Source organism: Bombus bifarius, unplaced genomic scaffold (genome assembly GCF_011952205.1).
Source record: "Bombus bifarius isolate JDL3187 unplaced genomic scaffold, Bbif_JDL3187 scf7180000008000, whole genome shotgun sequence".
NCBI classification, from domain to species: Eukaryota; Metazoa; Arthropoda; class Insecta; order Hymenoptera; family Apidae; genus Bombus; species Bombus bifarius.
Window position 1 is genome coordinate 1,418,347 of NW_022884379.1, and position 26,301 is coordinate 1,444,647.

The 26,301-nt window shown below is 43.0% G+C and overlaps 1 protein-coding gene across 3 annotated transcripts in view; it reads right to left on the bottom strand.

Moving 5' to 3' along the window:
- Positions 1-26,301, bottom strand: part of LOC117206280 (zinc finger protein ush) — a 201,903-nt gene that overhangs the window by 34,569 nt on the left and 141,033 nt on the right. For 2 of the 3 annotated variants that reach the window (XM_033445461.1, XM_033445460.1), the window contains exon 1: positions 23,816-23,918. The exons of the other annotated variant lie outside the window; for it this stretch is intronic. In XM_033445461.1, the coding sequence (XP_033301352.1) occupies positions 23,816-23,885 (70 nt within the window). In that variant the 5' untranslated portion in view covers positions 23,886-23,918. Of the gene's footprint in view, positions 1-23,815; positions 23,919-26,301 lie in introns of those variants that run through there. 3 annotated transcript variants of the gene reach the window in all.

Genomic DNA, 26,301 nt, shown 5'->3' on the forward strand with positions numbered 1-26,301 from the left:
TGGTTTATCGATCGAAGACGTCGTGAGAAATGCTCGAAGTAAGCATGGAATTTTGCAGTATACCGTGTGGACTGTTACTTAATTTTTTGTACATAAGAAACGCTTACACAAGAAACGTCCGTTTGAATTTTGCAAAATTTTTACCTAAGTTCTAATACTAAATACGTCATTTGCCTGCAATGTTATTTGTATAAAACGTAGATTAATGTTCTTTTGTTTTATCTTTTATTTCAGATAAAATACACACTCGAAGTGTTAGGAGCTCTTCGATACTTTTGTCCCTTTTCTTCCTTTATATGCATAAAAAGGCTATCTTCTACCTTTATCATTTTGGTCATCCGATTTTCTAAACGATGATTCTCTTTTGAACTCGAATACTGTTAACTGGGTTTTCCTGATGGTCCTGGTTTCTTTTCCTTGTCGAGTTGTACTTTCTCTTACACAGCTTCACTTACAATTACAATACCGCAATATAACATGCACTTTCTCCGATGTAAATGCAAAGATACTCGAATTTTGGGTCAAAATTATCGCATCTGTAAATCGAATCATCGCAATGAAATTCATCGACATTTTCTGAGATAACGTTCATCGGTAAGTTAAAACCACTCGAACAACGTCTATTAAATAATTCTTGTACAAAGAATACTTTGCCCCAACAGCTCGAAACAATTTAAATCAAATGGAACACTGTCTTGCCACTTCCAACCATCGATCTACTAAATTTCTCACGTTATCGCGAGTTCCACGCTCGGCTAGCTGCTTGCCAAGCCACCTACGAAGCTAAATAAGAAAATCTACTTTCACTGTCGCTATGATCGAAGAGGAATACGATGTAGTAACAGTGAGACGGGCAAGCAACCAAGCAGCCAGCCAACCGAAGAGGAAGGTGTAACGACGAGGCATGGACGTTTAGCAACGCGAGGCTTAACGAGCAGGTGCGGTTAGAAGACGGTCCACCATAAATCTCAATGAGCCTTACTACCCGTATTACTCGGTCTGCCTTGGCTGGCCGTCGCCCGGATGCTCTTCTAATAACACACCGGGGCCGCGAGCTCTCCAGCTCTTCGCTCCAGGGGGTGGCCACAGCCAAGAGACCAAGGGCCGGCGCGAGCCGCTTGATTACAGGATATGCCATAGATGACGTGATATTAACGTAATGAATACCGATCGGTGGTAGCTGGTCGCATGTGGAGCCGCGAGCGTGCACGCGAGGAACGCGTCGCCTCTTTTTCGCCGCGTCTGTCCTCCCTCTCTTTCTCTCTCTCTCTCTTTCTTTTAACTCACCGTTAAAAGGGCCCCACGAATTTATTAACGGCGGATTGTCACGGCGGAACGACGATCACGCAATCGTTCCCTTAATCGTAACGACGCGAAAGCAGAGGGTACCGAACCAAGAGATCTTGCCTCAGAGGCGCGAATAATGGATAATAATTGGACGGTGTAAGAGACACTCCGCTATGTCTCCGGAATATTTTCGCGTTAATTATAGTTGTCGTGTTTGGGAAAGTCTTCGACTGATTCGCGGTAAACGATTATTTATGAGTTAGCCCGAGGTACTGGTCTTCCGCGAAATTCACAGGTTTCGTGGAATTGACACTTGGCTCTAGGAATCCGCGGATCACAGCACGGTAAAATTAACTCTTGTGTTGTATTACATTTTATATCTTTCTATATATCTTTTTTCTAATACGATAACACGGTATGCTTTCGTGAGCCACGTACATATGTAACGTTATATCTATATAAACGCTCATTCTTTGATGTTAATTTCGAGCAACATTAGAGATTCACTTCGTGAAATTTATTTGAGAATTGCTGGCTATATTAGTGGCCAGCTAACTTTAGTATTTAACGCGACACTTCTGTAAAATTCGAATATATATTCGAATATATATCGAATATATTCGAATATGTTCAAGAGAATGGTAAGCTGGAGTTTGTATTGTTTCCCCTTTTAATTGATAAGATTGAATGTGAAATAATTTTAACGACTCATAGGCGTGCAGCGTCGTAATTTTGTATACCGACAGCGGCAGATCGTGATTCTAAAGAGAGGTTAAGAGGGGCAGCGGTGAACCGGTGAGTTTCTAGCTCAACTGATTGCAGCCGCAATCAGGCTCCGGTGCGTATTTCAAAAGCGAACTTAAACGAGCCAATTCCGTGCCGAGGCAACTAAGAAAGCCACATTTGTATCCTTCCATACTCCCGCGATTCCTTTGATATCCCTTTCTCATACTGTTCCTACCAGTTAACAATATAACCCAACCATTTCCGCCATTTAATCCGTTCTTATGGAAACTCTAAAAAAAATGTTCAATTCTAGCCTCGCATTACTAATACATATCGCTAATGAATCAATTTCTATCTGTGTTACATCGTAAATACGTATCGTCCACTTGATAGATACAATTTACGCAACCTTTCTTTACAATCCACGGGAAAAAGGTATATTTTTTGAACCACTCTCCTCAATTTTGATCAGTTAAGAGATTGAAACTAAGCACTTCAGAAACTAAAAGAACGATAAGATTAAATGACCAAGAGCAGGACAAGAAGAAGAAGAAGAAGAAGAAGAAGTATTATAGAAGCAAAAGGAGCAATTGAGGGTCCATGTAATGGACACGTTCGGCAAAATGACGCGAAATTTAAAGCGGTTGCATCCGGCGCGGTTAGCGAAAAGTGGCGTTTAACTTACGCGACCCGCCCCGTTCTTCGATATTCAATTACAGATTTGCATACGCGCATGCATCTCCATTAAACGGGGCCCATGGCCGCGGTAAAACGCGCCTCCGTCGCCGCCCAACATCGAAATTTGCCTCTGTAAATTTGCTCGGTCAATAAACTACCGTGTGGTTCGTCGCGTACGGGGACAAAATATTTAAAAGAGGAACACGGGGCAAGCTCGCACGAAAACGATTAAACCGGGATCGAGTCGCGTCCGAATAAATTATCCCTTGGCTCGGCGAATAAATTAATAATTAAGACGGGAACCGCGTATTTCTTGGAAGATCGAAAGAAACCATGGAAATGGTTACAAACACGGAACTTTCTTACGGTAATTGCATGCATGTGGATAATGTTAAATTCGGTATATTTTGAGGAGTGAACGAGAGAAGAAAAGAGATAGTGCAGTAGGTTGTCATCGACACGTTCGACTGGTGGTAGCCGGGCATTAATTGCACGCTGCGGCGCGGTCGTGCACGGAATTCGCGTGAAAACGTGATGGATCGTCGTCCTGGTGGAAGTCGTCGCGACGTCGTGACCGAGCCACGGAGTCATCCGTGGAATATAATGAGCCGGCCGGCGCGGCGTCGCTGATCCCTATCGGCTTGATCCTGCCTCCTTCCTTTGTCGATGGACATCCCAAAATCGCGGAGCGTTTTGCTGGATCCTTAGTCCCTTGATCTTACGATCTGGTAGGACCTACTTGAGCGAATTTAATGTATTCTCTTCTGAAATTCATCCTGTCGGATGCAAAATGTCGAGATATTGCACAATTAAAACATTGAACACTTATTTGAACACTTCTATTTATCAAATCTTTCGTATATTCTAAAATAAAATCTCATAAAATATTCTAAAAAAATCTCATAACGTCAAGCGAAAGAAGGCAAAAAGATTTGCTATGCGTCTCACAGGAGCGCAAATAGAAAAGGGCAGAAACAAAGAAAGAAGAAAGATTGGCAAGAAAACGTGGGACATGGATGGAAGCGAGGAACCGTCGCTGGAACCCCTCAAAACGACTGGCCTGACGGCGTACAAAGTGGTCATTCGGCTGAAGCTAAGTAGCCGACTCGATCCCGGGGGAATCCACCCTCTCGAGGACTCGACAAATTGCCGCCAATTAAAATTCTCTTCTTCCGAGGCGCATGCCCGGATCCTTCCTTCCTGCCTTGCCGGAGCTGTTTCGCCCCCTCGAAGGGACCAGTTTCTGCGTCCAATTAAGTTGTAGCTCGGGTCCACCGCGCAACCGGACAGGTCCTCTCCGTTTTCAGTCCCAAATTAATTTAAACCGAACATAGCCTGATTCTCTCTCCTGCCTTCTCATCGAATGAGACCCTTTGTTACGAGATTACGATGATGAACCGATACCGGTAACGATTGTTCCTCTTTCTTCTTCCACTTTCATCGTTCGTTCCGTTATTCGTCCATTTTCTTTGCGCGTTTTTGTTTCTGGGTTAGACCGATATATAACTTTGGATCGATATATAACTGTGGACCATTTTGTAGAATTTTAGAAATAGGTTGTCAACTTTCTTTTCAACAGTTTAACTCCTTTCGTCGTTGTAATCCAATACATCCAGTCACCGTATTAATAAAACGATAGTACTGTAGTTAGTTAGCAACTTACTGTAGTTTCTAATTTCTAGTTACAGAATTTTCATTCTTATTAAAAACGTCCTTACAAATTTTGCTACTAGGAACATATCACGAAAAGAAATTTAATAACTCGGACTATTTTCTTCGTAAACTAAATCAATTTCCAACTTTTCTATCCGCACTCCAACCCCTTCATCCCTGTCACGTGTAATCCACTTACATCGAGCCACTCCATTGATAAAAATTCCACGAAGAACATCCAATAGCAACGCGATGATCGCGAAGGGTATCTGCAAATGGACCCAAAGGGGTAAGACGGAAATCCTTCGAGTGACGCTCCAATCCGCTTCCCTCCTCCCTCCGCCACCCTATATTCGATTCCGGGATCTATTTCCGCAGTCAGCTGGTCCAAGGATTCCAGCCGAAGGAATCCCCGAACGAGGGCAAATCCGGCGAATGAAAGCCATTTTCAGCTAGTGAATCCTATACTCGGCCTAACGCGGCCTTCCCTCCCTCACTTCTCTTCCGAATATGGAAACAAATAATCCACCAGGAGGATTCGAATGCCGGCTCGTTGGCGCGGAAAGCGGTCCTCGAAGATCCACGAGCTGCTAGGCGACAATGAGATAGAGCAACAAAGACAGAAGGGGATAGTCGACGGGGGAAAGGGGGGTTGGAACGAAGAGAGACAGACAGAGGGAGGCTAGGAAGAGAGATGGTATCGGTGCCATATTAGAGGAAGTTATAAATCGCTGCGAATCTAAAATTGATCTTTTCTGCAGCGGTTCGAGGCCAGGGGACGAGCCAGAGGGCTCTGTGTCTGCTTCTCCACGCACACATATACATTCGTACGTACATATATCGATGCATAGACGTACACATCGTCGAGTAAAAGATGTTCTCGCTCGCACTAGCGCGAGCAAAGAGCGAGAAAGCCCCGCGTTGGCGTTCTACGCGCGGATGTCGCCGGGGTAGTCACCTATCGAGAGGAGCCTCCGCGAGATATATCGATTGCGACGCGTCTGCGAGTTCGAGATAAGCCAGATCCGCATAGCTTCGGCTGTCGCGCCACCCCTACGCTTACCACCCTGCCACCCTCTCGCACGCGCCCCTTAGCCAACCTCCCTACTCTTACTCCTCCGTCCTGGAGACTTTGCTGTGACCAATTTTACTTTCTCTGAGAATCATCGTCGGAAAGATGACGATTGTAAGACGGATAGAGTCAGGCTACGGGTTAATATTTCATTTTTAGCAGCTTATCCGATGCTGGTCACTGAGTAATCTTTCTCTGCGACCGAGAGAATTAATATTTGAGAGATCTTCCTCTTGTACGTTAAATAAGTTGATTAAGATACAGGCAAAGAGTGTTTCTTTATGACAACGAAATATAACACAAGCTGACAGTAATGGAACGAAAGAGAATATTAATCCATTGATTAAAAATTTCCCTATTGGACTTGGATATCGTTGAAAGATCTTGTAAGTTTGGTAAGTTAGTTTAAAACGTAGGCAAGAGAAGATGTTACACGAATACGAATATTTTATGTGGAATATAAAATACACTTGAAAACTTTCCGCGGTGTTTGCTGGCGATATCTCACGCCCGCGACTCGTAACTCCCGAAGTTGCGTATCGCGGCCTAATTGGAGATCGGTTTATACGCAGACATGCACAATCTCCCTCTTGGATTCGCGGCTCGACTCGCGGGCGCTCACTTCACCAGCCAAGCCAGCCGAAAGCAGAGTCTGGGAGGACAGAGACATTAGCATAAGGGTGGCTGATTTATAATTATAGTCGACGAAGTTCGGGATGCCGGGCACGCAACTATCGTCCAAGCCTTCGAGGATCGCTTTGCACCAGCGTGGCTGATTAACATATCTACGGCCGGACACCGAGCCAGGGATAACGTTCAACACGTTCCAGCCACGACTTTATTCCGTGTGCTTTGAGACCGTGTGTGCACGCTGCTCGTTCCATGCCGCACGTGGGTGTGCACGGAGGCTTAATCCACAGGCTCCTTTGTCGACCAAACAGATCCTGCGCGTCCGGTTTGCCAGTTTCTCCTCTCGTGACTCGGCCAACTCTCTCGCTGCTATGTATATATAAGTACAGACAACTGCGGTAACTGGATCGCGGGTGGACGATCGTCCATTGGTAATCGGAGAAGCTCTGTTTCGCGAGTTCTTTTCCCTAGCCACGGTTCGATACCGTGGATTTCTTTGCGGCGAATCGAAAAAGATAAGCAATAAAACCGCTGGAAAAGTCGAACGTTACACGCCGGATAAAACCCAGCGTCACTTTACGATCGCTATCATCGCGGGATAGCTTGCTTATCGCCCTCTGCAGTCGAGCATCACTTGCCAGATTCCTATCTCAGATTGCCGCGGACACGACCGACCGAGTTATTGAATTTTAGAGCATCGTAATGGCGGATGTTTCAAACCGTAAGCTAAAGGTTGGAAAATTGTTGGTGGAATTGGTGAGTCTGGTGGTATTTTTCTGCTATTCATCCGGCTTCGAACATGCTATTTGAACGATTTTTAGCGTTTGAGAATTTAGTCGAGTGCTTTGTAATTTTTGGTAAACCCTACCTATTGTACAGATACTTTTAATAATGGTAATTTTCTTTTCCTATATCTTTAATATTTGAAATATGTATAAGATTAGGCTATCCGTTGGTTCGAATAATCGAACCAGTCTTTTAGGGAAATAACCGACCAATTAGAATCTCGCATTTGTATAATATAACGATCTAAAATACACAATAAAAAATTATAGAAACTTCAAGAATTTTAGAAGAAAATAATGGACTAACAATTATGTGAAATTAAAAGCTGCTCTACAACCGGTATCACACATTGAAGTACCTCATACATAATAACCATCAACCTGTCAAGACATAGTCTTCAATTCCCTATTAAACCTTGCTGCGCGCACGGTAAATTTCTCGAGGAAACGACGCGACGAGTTTTTCGGTGCTCGTCCCAGGCGTCGTTCGCCATAATCATTTCATTAATATTCGCTGCACCAATAATCGCGGCCGCGGTTATATGCACGTGTGCACGCACACTGTCTCGCCCGTAGATATACCTTAACGTGCATGTAACGTCGTATACGTAAACAACGAGCGAAGCTCCGCGTTATCAGCGACGCGCAGCGCCGCGTCCTCGACGGGAGCGTCGTCTTTATCTCGCGCGCCGTGGCGTCTTGATATCAGGCGGCCATTAGAATATCTAAATACCACCCCCAACGCGTCCGAATCTTTCAGCTCTCCTTGTTTCTGCCGCTATCGCGAATGGGGAGCTTCTCGGATTTTAGTTGGTATCGAGAGGGTTTTCGATAATTCACCGTGTTCTACTTTCGAACTATGTCTGTTCGGAAATGTATTTCTTTCGGCTAAGGTAGAATAGAGGAAGCTTATGGAGGGATCTCTCCACCCCATTTTCATATTTATACTCGTCACTGCCCTCTTATCCGCCAGCTTATCAGCCGTTGGCAGCTTCTTGTCATCGAAACTTCTTTTCAATCATACGTCCCTCTATCTATCCGCGACAGAATGCACGAGAAATACATTTCTTCGATCAGCTTTGAATCGATGGTACGATTTGTTTCGATGCTGTTTATACCGTTGTTTAATACCGAGAAATCAAATTAATAAACAATGAGAAAAACTCTAAATCACACAGCCTAAGAGATAGGATTATTTTAATAGATGTTTCCATTACTGTCATAGATATGTACCATAGCAATACTGCAATAGATAAATCACGGTATCTATCGGTTCTATAAATCATTTAGATCAATTCATTATTCATTTAACTTGGTCACCTATTGTGACACTGTAAAATAATCTTAACCTGGTAATCCCGATATCTCAATCATCGTTACAGTAATCAGAACGAGACGAGTATCTGGCGAGTAACACGTGCGATAAAATTCTTTAAATTCATGAATTGCCTGATTCGCGAGTGACGAAGGGTGGAACGACATCCGCGTCAAAAGATTCGGAATGAGACAGGACTCGGGATAGCGAGGGCAGACAGGAAAGGAAGCGAGAAAGCGGGACGAGCTCGCAAAGGTAATCTCCGCGCCGTGTTGCCTTGGAAGGGTTAAGTTGTAGAACCACGGCTGGTCGCCGAAGATAAGGACAGCTGGAATCGCGCTCGCAGAGCCGCAGAATCCGCAGTACTCCTCGGGCTGCCGCCACCGATTACCCTCGAGGATCGTTGCGACGTTGACGTCTCGCGTCGGTCAGTCGTCGAAAAATCGACGAGATAAAATCCGATTGAATCGCACACCGATGCAACGCGATCGTTTGCGTTATTTGATTTATCGCAATCTCTTTTCACAAAGTTTATTTTTTAACATTTGTTCTCTCTACCTCGTTTATGACGTGTTGATTTGGATAAAAATCTGAATATTAATCAGGATATTAATCTCTGACTTACAGTTAGAGCGATGTGAAATTTCGTGGAGAAGCAAAGTTGTACAGTTACCATTACGAAACGGTGAATTAGACTTACCTATAACAGAAAAAGAAACGCACATTAGAAATACGATTTATAATATTTAAAGATTATATTCTTCAAGGATGATAGAAAGCTTGAAACATTGAAAATCCTTTTACATGGACGAATGAAACAAAATTACTAAATTCCACAGATTTGAGTATAAACGTCCACTAAATATCCCACCATCGTAAATCTCGAGGAGGATCAAGAAGCCATCAAAATCTGGCTCGTAAACAACCTCTTCCCTTCGTTCTAACCCCTTTGTAATTCTAAACACATTGAAACCCATTGGGGAACCGGAGCAAACAGGGGTAAACGTAGCTAAATTGAATCGCCAAGACGGTTGGACCGCGACCTCGCCTCGGCCGATAATCGACACCCCCGAGTCGATATTAGATTTGCTTTGAATCGGTTGAAAACCCACCCCTTCGTCGTCAGTCGCCTCCTATCGGCCAGGCATAAATCAGGCTGGCGATCTTAATAAATGCACGAGAGGCGAACGGAGGTGGGCTCTCTGGTCTGAGCATTGGGAAGAGGGTGGAAGGTGTGTCGCGGGGGTTGAAACGCGACACGAACGAGAGAGGGGATGGGAAGGACGGATCGTATGAAACGTCGGGGCGGTTGGTAGGCAGCTAATATCCTCCTGGCCGCTATCCCTAGGCTCATCTCAATAAATTCAATATACTTGTGTAAATCGGAACCCTCGAACATCCCCGTCGAACAGCAGGTTCTCTGACTGCCTGGATGGTTGGGACGGAGATGAGTTGCTAGCCCCCCTCATGGCTGCTACCTTCCCTCTACCACCTCCTACGAGAATGCGCCGATAATGTATCGATTATTGATTACCCATAATGAGCCGGCCGCTTTGATTTTTTTTAGTTACACTCCGGTGGCGCGACGATTCTTGATGGTTTCATTTAGTAGTTTAGCGCTTGAGCTTCGTCCTCGAGTTACGAATACAGGATTCTAAGTTGAGATGCTTTTTTAAGATTTTTGTTTTTCCATTGGAAGCGTTCGATTATAAAATCTTCAAGATTACTTGGTGTTTTCATCTTCGTTTAAATGGATTACTGCATGTTGATGTCTCGTCTAATATTTTAGCGGTTCAAGCGCTGTTTTCATACGATAAATGTGCAAGCTCGGATTCATTTCTAAAATTGTTATCGTCGAAAACATTAAATCACAGGATCTCCGCCGTTTACTCGTCATATACCGATTGTCATTACCGCATTACAAAACAATTCCAATTATGAAACTCTTCTAACTTTTTTTTTAATCGTTCCAATTGTACAGCTTCGTATCAGACATTACATCTTGATAAATTCACGCAGAATTCTTCTTTTACGAACTACTCATTTCCTATAAAATAACGTTAAATCTGCAAAATTCTAACGCGACGTTTAATAGTTGAAAAAGGTGGTATACCGTGAGAGAGTTGAATAAATTCTTCTTGAACGCTGTCTAGACGCAATGACGTTAAATAAATCCAGTCTCGAAACTGAAAGTTGCGCCAGCAAGCACGAAGAATAATATATAAGAACAGAGGAAGGAATCAGTCAGAGTTCGTACGTTTCTTGGTAATTTCTTAGCGATCAAGGGACAAATTTAACCATGATTGCCAATATCTATCCAAAGGCCTATCCCGCGCGAGAAGATCCAAGTTCGGTGGAACGAGCTTTTCATCGAGTCGTTAGTTAACGGTTCCACGACTGCTTCTGCCGTAGTTATCGACGACTTATCGGCCAGTAATGCCGCGGGGATCGTATTTAACCGGCGATATTAATCGATTATTGATACCAGTCGGTGTCCCATAATTTCACGGATCTTACCACCAGCCTGACTTCCATTTCCTCACGAACGAAAATCGTTACCCCCCTTTTGTAATTCACGTCCTTCGCCACGATTTTAATGAGCGTACCTACCATAAAGGGTTATATTTCGCGCGTTATCGAGGCGTTTCTTTTCCCCCTCGTTTCCTTTCACGGACGATAGAGAAATACGTCCCGGATTCGCGACGAGCTTTTCATCGAGCAGTTAGTTAGAGCGGCCGATTGCAAGGCACGTCTGAAAGATAACCGTACGAGCCACCCCCTGCCGAATCGACGACCGTAGACGACTTATCGGCCACTTTTGCACGCCACCGTACTTTTCCCTAGCCCCGTCACCCGACGCTAATGCGAGGCGATCGCGTTTAAACGCTCGCTACCAAACGATTCCACGCGATTACAGCTTCCGCGAATCGCGCCGTATTTCCTGCCCAACTTCTTCTTTTTTCCCTCCGTTTCTTGGCTTTTCCGTTTTCGGGAATTTGGCGATGAAACGTGCAGATCGAGCAAACGGTCGTTTCCTATGCAAGATTTGTACAATCGGTAATTTGCCATGCCAGCGAAATGCATATTGGGCATAGTTAATTTTTATTAATCATATAATTTATTTTAACATATATTTTAAAATGTTACTATGGATCGTACAAGTTAAAATACTATCAGGAATTATCAACAAGAAGCTAGAGTGTTTTAGAGATACATATAATAAATGGATAATAAATATGTGCTTTAGAAGTAGCTGAGACAGAAATGAGTAAGAAAAGCAGTGATCGCATATTCGTGTGAATGTAAACCGTAATTCTCTAATATCGCGAAAATGACTAATACCGCGACAAGATATCTGCATCCATATCGTTGTTAAGTGCAACAAATGTTCAACAGATATTCTTCGTGTATTCCTAACTTGGTAAACGTTTGAAGAATACGTATATAAAATTACGAATGAAATTTGTATCTGGCAAAATGATGATAGATCTTGTGGGCAGCTTCGAATTTCATCGGGCGAAATGATTCTCCCTCGATGAGGACATCTTTCTTCGTCGTCTGCTTGCTGGTTACCCAGGCGAGGAACCGCGGTGAGATAAAAATAATAAATCATCCTGTGTACGAGAGGCGAGACGCACATGCATTGCCGAATTCTCCGGTATCGCGAGTCGATACGGAAATGGCTGTACGAGAAGAGGGGTATGCAACCCTGGATAGAGGGTAGAAATTTCTTACTTTTGTTAACGCGTTTCATGATGCCTTTATTATTTCTGATTGTTTCCGAAAAATTTCCGAATATTTCACGAAATGGTACACATAAGTGTTCCGTGCATACAGGAGGAAATTGAAAATGTGAATATATGTATTAGGTCGTCCGAAAAGTTTCTGTCGTTTTATAAGGAAATAATGGATGTACAACATTTTACGTTTTATATTATTTTATCGAATTACGTATGATCCAAAATAAAGATCACAACGTTCGACAGATTAGGTTTCATGTTTGTATAAAGATGCATCGTTGTAAAACACGGGTCTGTAAAAGAAAGACACCTAATACAATACAATACCTAACCTACAAACCTAATACATAACCTACAAACTTAGTACAATGTATCTTAACCTAGAAGTCGATAACTAATTGCTCCACCTAATAAAATTCCTCTCTTTTATTCTTATTGTCGGAATCGGTCCATAAGTTTGTACAATTTTATCGAATGCGAAAGGTTTTGTTTCATTTTTCAGATATTTAGTAAAAATTCATCTATGAAGTATTCTTCGCCATTATTTACGACTTCTTCCTAACCTATAACATGTGCAGAATGATAGGCAATTGTTTTGAGAAAAAATACAATATAAGATGAAAACCGCGGGAACTTATGAATCAACCTATTACTTAGGAGAATCTATTTGTTTGTAAAATTACTGCTAGATAATTATTTATTCTATTAATAACTCGTTTACCTTTCTATGGTCTTGCATTGGTATCTTCAACGTAAAAAAATTGTTTAATTCTTTACTACTAAATAGTTCCAATAAAACATCAATCATGCATTATCTAACCGATTTTGTCTCGGATCAACCCCCCAGAGAAATATTCCATAATACGTACTCTACGTTTCCTTGTGTTATTATATGCGTTGCAACAGCACGTATCGGTAACACACATAAGCACGAACGCATACTCAGCAGGCTGACGAAGGTGCGCGATCCGAAGGGGCCACGGTTCGAGACACTAAGGGTGCACGGGGGTGGAGGTTGGGTTCGGTATCTCGAACAGCGCGCGCCGATTAATAACGAGCAGTCGTTACGGGAGATAAGGAAGTGCTGCGTCTCTCCCTCTCTTATTTCTCTCGTTTAGCACGGGGCCGAGAAAGAACCGGGTCGCGGCAAGACACATGTAGGTGTACCGATTCTGTATAGTTAAACGCTGCTACGAAAGTGTGTGCAGCTGGAGATGTACAGCGACGTGCGATCGACGATAAAGCGGCGTAAATTTTAAGGATCGTTCAGTAGGAAAGCATCGAGGCTTTCGCAGCCATCGAGGCTTTTCCTTTAGGTAGATGCAATTTTGCTTCTACGATACACGCTTGTTACGGATATATGTCCCAGACAACGCACGACGTCTTTAAAACGCCCGTTTTAAATCTGTCGTACACTTTGGCCCATTTTAAATGTAATCGTATTTTTGTAAGAATAAGAGAGAATTTTACGAAATGAAGGGATCTGCACGACTGACTTGTAGTTGTGCAATTTACTTAATAAAAATTGAAAAATCCACCGTTTTACTAAAACACACGTCGATAGTAGAAATACGTACATTTTCAATCTGTGTTTGAATATATTGCAAATAGAAGATCGTAAATATATGATGGTGCTTCTATGTTGATAAGTGTCAGTTCTAATTTTGTCAAAAATTTCGACATATTTTCAATTTATCAATCAATCAATTATTTAAATAGAAAAGATAAAAGCAATCGTTATAACTACTCTTCTCTAATAATTTTATAATACACAGTGTCTCAATTTACGTATCATCTTCCTCGTTGACTATCAAGCCCAATAAAAGGAAGAATAACATGTCCAATCGTCAAGCGGGAATTTGGCTTTTATCTATACGTTTGAAGAAACAAATCCGGTCAATAATCAGAGAAATCGGATTCCTTTTCGAAGAACGATACGGAACACAGAGGTATACGTAACAGGGAGTGTACAATAGCGAGATAGGGTTGCCGCGCCATTACCTCGAGGACGACGACGACGAACACGACACGTAGACAACCGACGTCGCGCACTTTGTCAACTTTGTATATCAATCAACCGGGGCGGTAATGTTCCCGGGACATGCCGAACAGCCGATAAAGGACATCGATGCATGAAGCAGAGGAGCCGATGAGCCGAGTTCCGAGATAAACTCGACGGAGTCCCCGTTGCATCGCTTCCATTCTCTTCGATTTTGTTTTTTCAAATTGATACAGCAACGATTCCCATTCTCGTGTAATGGGGAATCGATACACGAAATTATTGGAACAACGTTCACGATGGATTGCATCGAGATCGGTGGATACAAATTGCAACTATATAATTAAAAAATAGCAGATGTCTATGCATTTGTACCACATGTAAATTATAAATATGTAAACATGGAAGAGGGTGTGAAAATGGTAAAAATGCAAGCTGGACATCGATGTAACTAATTCTCGCGATTAGTTCCGCTTATCCTTTGAATACGAGCCACTGAGGGATCAAATCGAACAACTCCGTCTTTTGAAAGATCCACTTCACTCAGTTAACACTCGTCTCCAATCGATCGCAAAACCAAAATCAAATCTAGAAACTAATACGAAAAACGCTCAATCTCTGTTAATTCTACACAACAGAAGACAAATCTTGATGAGACTAAAATACATTGGAATCCTCAATTTGCCCCGGGAACTCGTTCCCAAAACTCATTTCGAACAGGTTGGAAAATCATCGCCTGACGCTGGCCAATCCGGCAAAAACCGGGCAATCATCGGACGAGGATAAAACTCGTGCCCTGTTCCACGTGCTCGCGAAACACCCGTAAAACATACTACCTAGTCCTTTCTCTCTCTTTGTACCACGAAGCACGAAATGCCATCGACCTGCTCCAACGTTTGCCCGCGTGTTCGCCCGCAAAAACCGAGCAATTATCGGGCACCGCCGATAAGACAGCCATCTCTAGGCACCCTCGTTGCCGCGACCATAAATAAACGGCCAGCAAACGAAATCCTGCGGTTCGGGGATCGTTTTAAAATTACGGCAGTTACCCCCAACCATTCTATCTGTGTAGACACCATAGACAGAAAGGAGAACTCTCGTCCAATCAGATATATCGCGAGGCCTAGCGCGCCTCGGATAAAGATAACGAATCCGCGATGAGCGGAGGAGATCGATCGACTCCGGTCGTTCGAGCTGCACCCCCGAAACTTTCTCCTCTCCAGGATGACGGGCTAACACCAGCCATGGTTCTAGGTTCGTGCTCGTTGAGGAGGGGTGGTTTGGTGCCGGTCGGAGGAGAAGCTTATCGCGAAGCGCACGCGGTCGCCACCGCCAGTCACCACAGCCGCGGAATTCCGAGGAATTCGAGGGGTTGGAGGAACCCTGCAGACAAGGCAAGGCCACGGAAAACCGCCGACAGTGTGTTATATCGTCGTTTGGCAGACGAGGCTTTTCTGATTGCCATGAATTTCTTTCGTCTGTGGGAACTCGAGCATCGTTGTTGTTTCCTGAATGGAAGGGGCGAGGGCGGGGAGTGAACGCATCGAAGGGTTGATAACTAGTGGTCGGTTTTATTTAGGTGAATTTTTCCTAGGATGGCTGAGATGGATGGTTAGAGAGGTTTGGGGCGATGATCGATCGTGGTGGTTCGTTTATGTCATGATTTTTGATTACATAGTTAATACGATTAGTATCAAAATATAATAAAACTAATATTATAAATCTTATAAAACGTCTTCATGTTATAATTCTATAATTAGAAAACTTTCCAATTAAGATTATATCTTGGCTAATAATTTAATATAATACCATTTTCTGTTATAGTTCTTTTCTTATAATTCGATTCACAATCCATTATTCAATTCCATAGGAATCCCACTTCTTCGAAGATAACCTACTTCCTTTCAGTAATAAATGAACAATCCTTACAAAATTACCACATCGATCGAAATAAACCAGATAACACGACCGACTTTGCGATGAGTAATTCAATTTCTCCGGGCACAGCATGCAGACTATGAAACAGGGAAGTTCACGATGACAGGTACGTCCACATAGAAGGGAGGATGTTTCAGCTAACGACGTGTCGTAACATCGAAAGGCTCGCGCCAGCGGGTGTACAAGCTTACGAAGGGTTTTCATAATGCACCAGGACTCCGTGGCGGTGCGGCATGCAGTCCGCTTATCGGTCGTGAATCGACCGCGGATCGATCCTCGAATGGTTCACAGTGGATTTTCAGGGCGTTTCGTGGTTGTTTCACGAGGGTGGCGGTATGCACAGCGTCGATGCCGAAGATCACCGAGAGAAAGCAGAGAAGACAGGGGAGGAGCGAGAAAGCCCCGGGCAGCATCGAGATCGAGACGATGAGCACCAGGTGCATCGAGACCTGACCACGAAGTCCCGTGCACGATACAACGTAGATACCGGCCGCTGCATCCCTGGCTGCGATCCTTCCTCTCTCGTTCTTTCTCTTCGACAGGAAGACCCGCCACATTCTTCTACGGTTTCCTTACTGATGGATCCGTCGATCTTTAACGATTGGTTTCCCTTTCCCTCTTCTTTCCGTTTTTGAAACGAGTGAATTGATTTAAGTTTGACTGCTGGGATCGTTTTGGGGTTAAGTAATCGAATTGTCAGTTTTGATTTCTTGGCTTGTAAGATACAATTACACGCCTGGATAGAACAGACATCAAATCACCTACTTTTAGTTAGCTTTTCAATGCTGAGAATTTTTATTTGTCTACTCCCTTCAATCTTTTACGCGAAGATTAAAGAAAGCGACAGCACCCGAGAAATAAAAATTTCTAAATGGAGAATATTTCAATGAGAACATTGCAAGATACGATGTTTCATGTTTCTTAAACAAGTTTGGAATCAGAGAAACAATATTACTGCGCTATTAAAGGGAAACTCGCCACAAAAAGTAAGAAGGTTCAAAGACCGACAAGACGAATCGATTCGTAACACTCTTTAATACACCAACGTAACAAATTCTCCAAAACTCTGCTCACATTCCAGCGGCCCATCGTCTCGATGTTGCTTCGTTCCTGCTTCGAGAGGCTGGAAAAAGAAATCACCAGGAAGAACGCAAAGAACAGTTGGAATCGTTGTTCGAACGGTCAAAATCTGTGGGTGAAGGGAACCGGGCCCGGTGTGTATTCCAATTTACCGTCGCTACATACACCGAGCCTCTTGCAAGGAGGAAGAAGAAGAAGAAAGAGAAGAAGAAGAAAAAGAAGAAGAAATGCACGCGGAACGATCGATAAATCGGTTTCCACGGCGCGTAGCCCGATAGCCTGTGCTCGCGATGCATGGGGGGATCCAGCTCGTACGCGGCGCAGAGCCAGGGCGCGGGCCCGATTAACACGTTGTTTGTATAGGGGAATGTATAATAACAGGTTGCGCCGTTGGCATAGGTACCCATTTGTATCTGTAGGAGGGCATCTCGGGTTCTCATCCCGCGGAAGGATAAGAGCTGGACCGAGAAACGTGGAGGAAGAAGGAGAAGGAAGATCGGTACGAGACGGAACTGTTTGGCGAGGATAGACGGTACACGCGTTCGAAGAAGTTTCGAGGGAACGTGTATGGTGGACACTGAGGAAAAGGATCGATGGCAAATTTTGTTAGGAGATGTCAAGATCAGAAGAAAGAGCGGAGAGTGTTCTTTTTTTAAATCTTGATTTGTATTTTAATCTTAACGAATATTTAATTCTGCTAAATTATTTAGGACTTATTATTTCGACTTGAGTGTATTCGTTTTCTTCTTTCATTAAAAAATTCGCTAAACTTTCGGTGGTATTTTTTGCGATCCAAAAGGAATGAACGTAGGCTACACGAAAATAGAAATATTTGCAATGAGATTCGAGTGGAAATAAGGGTTTATTCTATTGAAATAAAAACAAATAGAAAATTGAAAGACATTGTTTCTAGAATAAAACTACCAAGGCAAAACTTAAGGAAGTCCCTGGTTAAGTCCCTGGTTACGTTAAGAAAAAGAGAGAAACTCGTGTATGTAGTAGTAGCGAGTCTAGACTGCGCGTTACTTTTGAGATTGCTCCATACTTTTTCGTCGAAGAGTTCTCGTACAACGTTTCTTGTGAAAGCTGGATCACGCACGCAGAATGTCCGAGATCAGATTAACAGACAGGTTCACCGAGAGAAGATCGTTCGCAAGGAGGCCTTCCACGTCGGGCTTTATGATTTGTTTACTCGGATCGCCCTCGATGCGATGCAAACCCGCCCATCGTGGCAGGCCAGCACCAAGCTCCGAACTCTGACCCCCGGCTAATTGTTGTTGGCTCTAGATCCTCGATAGTCGTTCACGAGATTCTGGTACCACCAACGACAACGATTCAATACCATTTTTCAACAGCTACGATCGGAATGCTTTCACTCAGATCTAGTTCAACAACCATTATACTATTCTTCTTATTTCCGGTACGATAATTATATATTATACATAATGCTATTCAAATGATATATAATCATATATCATTTAGATATATCATTTTTATATACCATAATTATATATTAGTCGGTTACAAACTGTTGTAGGTTCTATTTAGTTCTTTAATTATACGATCCTAAGGATCAAACTTAAGCTGTATTTCTTCGTTGTACAACTGTAAAGTAAACCATTACTCGTATGCATAAACTACATTCGTAGCAATCAAATTCGTTCTGTATATTTTCTCTTACGTAATTACGCTACCTATCGTCAGTGACAAAATTAGAGAATCGTCAGTCTTCTAACTATATAATCGCTAATGTCACATTTTAGATCTGTAAGTACCTTCGCAAAGTAAAGCGATTTTTCTATCAATAAATATCTTCAAAGCTCGAAACATCCCATCCATTTCATCGTTCCATTTTTTCAAATCTTGTGTTGCCAAAATCCCCGCGAAGCGTCTACCCAGTGATCCACGTCACTCTGATCGAGCTACGATTCAGATTTCCTCGCGCTAGATCGCGATCGCGAAAGAAAAAAACGGGTGTTATTCTATGTATACCCACCAGGACGAAAGTAGGAGGAGAAAAGCTTTGGAATGCGGTCGTCGAGAGGAAGATAGCGAAAGAAGGGAAAAATAGATAGAAAAGAGATAGACAGTCACACACGGGCAATGGATCCACGCTATCGGCGACTTTGCCGGCCGAGAGTAGAAGAAAGAAAGAGAGAGAGACTTATCTAGCTAGCCTCTCCTCCACCGCCACCCCATCTGGCCGTTTCCGATATTAAAAATATCAGCCGGTAGATAGGCGGTCGGCTATCGACGCTCGAGCACTCGAAGGAACTTCCATTAAAAATAGCTATCTCTATCTGAAGCCGGTACTACAACAACACCATGGGCCCATGCCAGACGCTCTGTCTGTCCTCGTCGCACCCTGGCGATTCACCGTGCCAGTGTCTCTCTCGCACTCGCGTCCGCTATCGTTTCAATGCGGTGGTGGCTGCTTTTGCGGAGGAACGGACACGGAGAACGTGCACGAGCATAAAAACCGGGCTTTCTCAGGAGATACGGGATCTTATCGCGGGCAAATGTTTGGAGGCGCGCTATCAGCCCGGTTTATCAGGACACCGCTCCTCTACGTCTTTCCACCTCTTCTTCCGACCACCGCTACCCTTTTCGCCGTGGGCTCGTTTCTTGGTCCTAGTTTTAATTGCCGTTACACCGGAAAGGCTGTCATCAAGAAGGTTGCCGAGTGCGATTTCGCTCAAAGGAATCTCTTTCGCTGGGACTGAATAGCTGCAGCTATGGAGAGACTTTTAGGGATGGGGTGTCAATATACGTACTAGAAATTCGAAATAAATTCATCGACCAATGGAATAAAAGGTATTGCAAGGTGTTAAAAAGAAATCGGAAATAACAAATAAGAAGAAAAACGGCACTGGAAACGCGAAACCGCAGGCGTGTTCGATAACGCACGAAAGGGAGGACCAAGCAACAACGAGATCAACTCGATCACCGCTGTTCAAGCTGCAGAGTTTACGCACACAGCTATCGACCGGTCGCGATTGATCGCTCATTATCCTTCCGGTACGAGCTTCGTTGCACCCTATCCTCCATCCTTCTTCTTCTTTCCGTCGGCATAATTAATTTCGTGGCACAGTTGAAGAGGGAAGAACGCGCGCGATCGACTGAAGAAGGAAGGCTGACCCCTCCGCCAGGATTTCATAAATAAAGATACAAACAGCCGGATCGCAAATAAACTTACAAAGTATTGGAAGAAGCCCGTGGCTGTCGGTGCTCACCTATAATCTCGATGGCGACGAGGTACGAAGGACGAGAGAAGCGGGTAAAGAGCCGAAGAGAGGGTTGGGGCGAGGGGTACGTCGAAGCATACCGTGGGGATCGATAGATCGATCCATCGATGGGTCCCATCCATCGGTAACACGCCTCTCCCGATCGCCTCGTGGCTCGTGAAGCTCATGCGAAACAGATGAACGAAGAGAGAGAGAGAGAGAGAGACAGTTGGATGAATCGACGTTGAAACGATACAGCCGGACTCAACTGGGACAGACAGAGCGAAGAAGAAGCAGAGGAAAGAGAGAGAGAGAGAGGGAGAAAGAAAGGGAGAGAGAGACAGAAAGAGCCCCGAGGGGCCCCTCGTTGCACAATTATCTCATTTGCCGATCGGACCCTCCCACGTGTTAATTTGCTTGTTGGTTAACCCGGCGTCCCTCTTATCGTTTATTTCGTTCTTGCCTTTCGTGGAACCCTCCGCGCCACCTCCTTCGCCTCGTTCATCTCCGTTCAACACGGTCCATCGGCCTTCTTTTTTCCTCCTCGGCCTTCCCTTGTCCTCGAAATCGCGGCACCGATCGCCTCGACTCGCGTCTGCTCTTGCTGAAAATCGACCACCGCTCCGTTTCGCGCACCAGACGATCCGCCACGAAACCCACCTTCGACCGAGCGGAAATTTGCCCGGTGAACAGGCTAAAAAGTGGCTTCGCTGGGTCCAACAATGTTTGGTGAATTTAAACTTGGTGATTCGATGAGGTGAGAGCGAGTTTTCGATTAAAATTGATTAATATTTTCAAGATTGCAGTTTAATGGGAATTTAGGCTGGAGTGATAGGATGAGAATCTTTCGATTAATCCCATAAACTAAAATAATAAGCTAAATCTAACTTCGAAGATTAAACGTATAATGTTTGTAAATCGTAATGAAGAAATGATTAATATCCGTTAATCGTAAAGATATTGAAATATTATGTATGTTTTATCTTACCCATGCGATAATTAATCCATCAAGAAGATTAGTAATTCGATTAAGTTTGAGTAGCATTTGATTCGTTTTGATCGAGCGATAGAAAACTAGTAATCGTTCGAACTACACGTATCTTTAAAATAATAGTTTCGTACGAATTATAAGTTCGCTGCAATATTACGTCGAAGGAGTTGTAAAAATTGTGCTATCGCTCGGTAAATTTTGTTTCCCTTACTTCTGTCTTAAAAGTCTATAATTTATAAAGTCAATTCTTTCTCAATTCTTCCAACTTACAAATTACTCTACTATTTTCTAAAATCACACAGAGTTAAGAATTACTGTACGTAGATCGTTTTACGATCCTTTAAAATCCCACCAATTTAAAAATTACATTAGTAAACAAAATTTTAATAAAAACTACAGTTACTCTCTGTCAGAAATTCTACGTAGATATTTCAAAAAGGCACCGATTACGCGTGTAAAAACTTAGGCACGATCAACTAGATTGACCTACCTCATTTATTGTCGAAGAACCAATATCAGTTTATCGTTCAAGAAACCGAAGATTAAACGTCATCGGTAATCATCCGCGATATCGATCACAGTAATTGTATCATAAGAATATTCGTGACTATCGGAGCTGAAGTTTATAAGATAAAGGGAAATCAACAAACAGAAGATGGGACAAAGTCCAAGCGGAGATAACCGAATGTGTGGTCGCGATATCGATCAATGACCAGATCGATCGGATCCATCCCGCACTTACCGCTAACCATTGTCTAGACAATTTATCAGGCTTATCGTAGCTCCGTTATAAGATCGTTATTTCATGATCGTACGACGATTAACAAAGCCAATGATCGTACAAATGACGAGAGATTACCATCTGGATCACGCAATCTGTATCTACTTTCGACACTCGAAAACAATCCTTCCCAATATTTCTTCTTGAGAATCAATTGGAATTTGTTTGATTTGGAGTGCTGTACGAAAAAACATAATGTTCTAATAGAAGTTTACGGACGAAGAATTCTACGTATAACAAGATAGTATTATCTGGAATTAATATTTTTGTGTAAGTAGATTTGCGAAAGAGACTTTTGAAACTTTTACAGAAACTTAACCTAAGACTAAGCTTTTGAATATTCAAATCCACCGGGGACAAACTTTCTGCCTTGCCCTGCTAATTAATTAACATAATATTATAAGCAGCGATCTTTAATAAATGTTATATTATCTTGAAATTGAAAAGTGTTTTTTCTTCGAGGCTAAACGAGAAACCTTCGGGAACCAGTTTCCAATTTAATCACCGAAACCGTAATCGTTGCCAATTCATCTTCGCATAATTTGAAGGTTTTGTAACAACGAACGATTACCTAAAATCCCCAGAATCACTCTTTTAATCGTATTAAAGTTTCAAGCAATAAATGGACCATATAAAAATTAAACCGATCGACTCCATCAATATAAATCGCTTCGTTTCCAAGAGGTTCGTCGCTAATCGCATATTTTGCAACTAATTGTGCCACTTTAATTATATAATTACGCCTACAATATTACATTATATTTTTCATATTACATTATTATATTTATATTATTATATTACAATATTATATAATCCTATTGATATCCAGAAATATAATCGAAAAAGTATCAAATTTTATTGTTTATTCGCGTGTTGAACGCTACGTACTTTGGATTTCTTGCGAAAAACAAGCAAAGAAAAGCAGCGAAGGGAAAACGATGCTCTAGTCGTGGAGTAACCAGAAGGAAACGGCGTGTAAGCTCGAATTCGGGGAACAAAAGAGGCGGGCAGAAAGCTGGAAGCACGGACGGAAAGAGAGGCAACGGACAACGATGCCGGCGACACAGGGAGGAAGTGACGTCACGGTAAAGTAACGAGCCTCGCTTAGCCGCGATAAGCCACTAATCGCGCGATCTTAATGAACTCCTCCCATTAACGCTCCGAGGCCGCGACCGGCAACGTTCGACGAAACTCCTTCTTTTTCTCTCCCGTTCTGCCTGTGCTTTCGATCACCCCCGTCGAATCGAATGGGAAATCGCAAGACGATCGATCGTCGAAACGGTACTAGGAACTGGATCCACATTTTTCTGTTTTGCTTTCCATTCTTTTTGGTTTTTCAACCTTTCGAGGTTGTTTTATCTTCTCGTTATAATATTCTTGGAAGTAGACGAGTGTTTTGGCTGTACAGTAACATCTTCGGCTGTAGCTTTCTGAATTTAAATATCGTTGTATACCTTCGTTTTTACTTCGGGTTATTCCATTATATACTTTATGATATTGGAAGTTTGACAACGATGAATACGAACATAATTGAGTGGGAAATTTCGAAGTGTACACGAGATAACGTTGTTAGGAAGATAGAGTGATAGTCAGATAGAACAACATACGAGTCGGAACTCTGCGTTTTATGGATGTGAATTTCGCATATAGAGTGTCCTAGAAATATCCAACTATATTCCTTTAACGAAATCGTAAACAATTTCTTAAATTTATGCTACTAACATACATGAATTCTCGTTTCGATTACGAGAGTAAAATTGCGATATGAAAATTCGAGGATCGCATGAAAATTAAAAATAACTTTCATACTCAAAGTACCTTAATATTAACTTGGTTTACGTTCCATACTTCGTCGAGTATTACCAACCATCGCCTCAAAACTTTCGATCTTTTATGTATTTTTTTAAACTACTTACTTGTCAGTGAAAGCGTGGTTTCCGCCCTGAGCTGACTGCCTCTGCGTTGCCTCCACAACAGTATACTCATTTCGATCGAAATTTTACTCGACCACAAGCTCACTATTCATTCTCAGATCCACCTTTTATTCTCATCAACGTAGCGCGTCGGAACAACACAGTCCAATAGCACGTTGTTGCACGAATTCACTGTCCACCACGCGAAACATTCTGTGTTTGTCGACTGTCGGTCACGCAGCGTATCCCATTCAATTTTTCCAGCTTGTTCGAGTACGATGATTTCTGTTGACTCAACTTGACGCAATTGTCGACAAGCACTCTGCGGTTTTTCAAGACAGTCCCGATCGAACGTCGATCAGATCCGATCGGTAGATCCCGTGAGATATCGCGTCACGTTATTGGCACGATGCTCGTCAGACGATTATCGCGATCGCGATCGCCATGTCCGATTGCGACTCGTTCTATCGCTATCCATCGACTACATCGCAAACATCGATCGTGTACGATCGTTACCTCTTTCTATGTGTGCCTCGAATGTTTATTCATACACACGCGATTTTCCAGTGTTCGATGTTTGATTAGGGATCGACCGAGTCCTAGCGTAGATAACAGTTTTGTCGGTAAATCGTGAAACTTTTCACGTAAATCGAGTCGAGCGTCTTCCATCGAGCGTTACCGGTATCGTAATCGATCATTGCATCGATCTGTGGATTTTAATCATCCATATACAGCTGTTCGATCTACTTTATTATCTGCACTCGACGTTCTTAACACGCGGTGTTTTATCGTTCTTCTCGACTGAAGTTCGAGTTATATTTAGAAGTAAGATCGATCGTCTTACCTTGATTTTATAAAAATCATCGTTTAGAAACATGCGAATAATAAGTCGAGAAGACAAAGTAAACAAACAAGATGTTATAAAATAATCTTTGCTTGTTCTTATCGCAATTTTTTAATACAGCAAATGTATTTAATCCACGTCTCCGATATATCATTATCGATCAAAGATGGTAATTGAGATTACTTATCCATCCAGCTTACTATGCAACATGTGCATCAAACACTTCAAATCTCTTTTCAAAATAAAAATACACTTTACACAGGACTTGACGATATCCAACGTTATTCACCAAACTCCTCGACCGATTACCCAAAGACCGAATCAATCCCTTCACAAACAATTAATCCTGCTCCCTATACATCCTGGTGTTGAACTTCGATGTAACGACAATCCGAGCAACAACGACTGTATTTCCAGACAGATAGAACGTGAGGGATAAAGAGAGAGAGAGAGGACAAGAGAAGGTCGGTAGGCCGATTGTCGTCGTTGTAGCAGCGAGCACGGGAATAAACGAGCCACGCGGATAATCCGCGTATCGCGGCCTGGCCGCGCTCGCTCCGACAGCTACGGGGACCGACTCTTATCGGCCGCCCGTTGCCCGATAAGCCGGCACGATCGGCATCTTATCGATCGCGCACACGCAGAACGCGTGGCCACTGCCGTCGACACCGCCGTCGACGCCGACGCCGATTCGCTCGGAAAACCGGCGGCTAATTGCGCGCGCGACCCACGACAATTAGGAGGCACGATCGACCGGTGAAATTTTCGTCACGGCTGGCCACTAGCCCCGCGGCTGATAACGTCTGACACTTGGACCACGATAAGGGTAATTGAATGCGGACAACCGGCCAGCAGGTTCGTCGCTTTGACGCTCGAACGTGGCTCGTTTCACGCAATCCGTTTCGTGCGAGAGTTTCGAAGGTTGCAAGATGCGGAACGCTTTTTGACGCGGTCGTAAGATCGAGACTGATGGGCATTGGTGATAAGTAGGTTGTGGTATTGCGGTATTCGAGGGAAATGGTTGATTTAAAATGTAGATATTTTGGCAATCGAAGTATTATTTATGATAGCTTGTATATGTTAAATGTAATTGTCTTGTGTATGCATCTATGTGTGCTTTGATGGATGAAAATTTCGCACTGTAAGATTATCGAGCGATTGAAAGACGCGCAGCTCTCTTCGATGCAGTTGTAGCGTTAAGTGTGACGAGACTAAGTAGGTTGTGGTGTTGTAGAATTGGTGAGGGATGGTTAATTTAAGTACGTGGATATTTGGTAATCGGAGTATCGTATATTGCATATGATCGGTCTTTTTCCTGTATTTCCTGTAAAATATCTTTGTTTCCTGATGGGTTACATTTTTGGAGCAATAAGTTTAGCGTCCTAAGAATACAGTCCTGTTGTATGATTCCTTTTACATCAGCTGTCACTAAATATCTGCACGTCTTGATCATTCACTTTCATATACTTTTCGTATTTTCTTACAAGTTCAATATCGCAAATCCGTCTGCTATTTTCTTTGATAACTCACGTTTCATAAATGGGAGCTGCAAATTCCATCTTCAACTTATCTTTATCACGTCGGGAAAGTATATCGTTCAGGATGCAATGGTCTTCCTATACCTGTACCTCTCACGCTTCTCTCA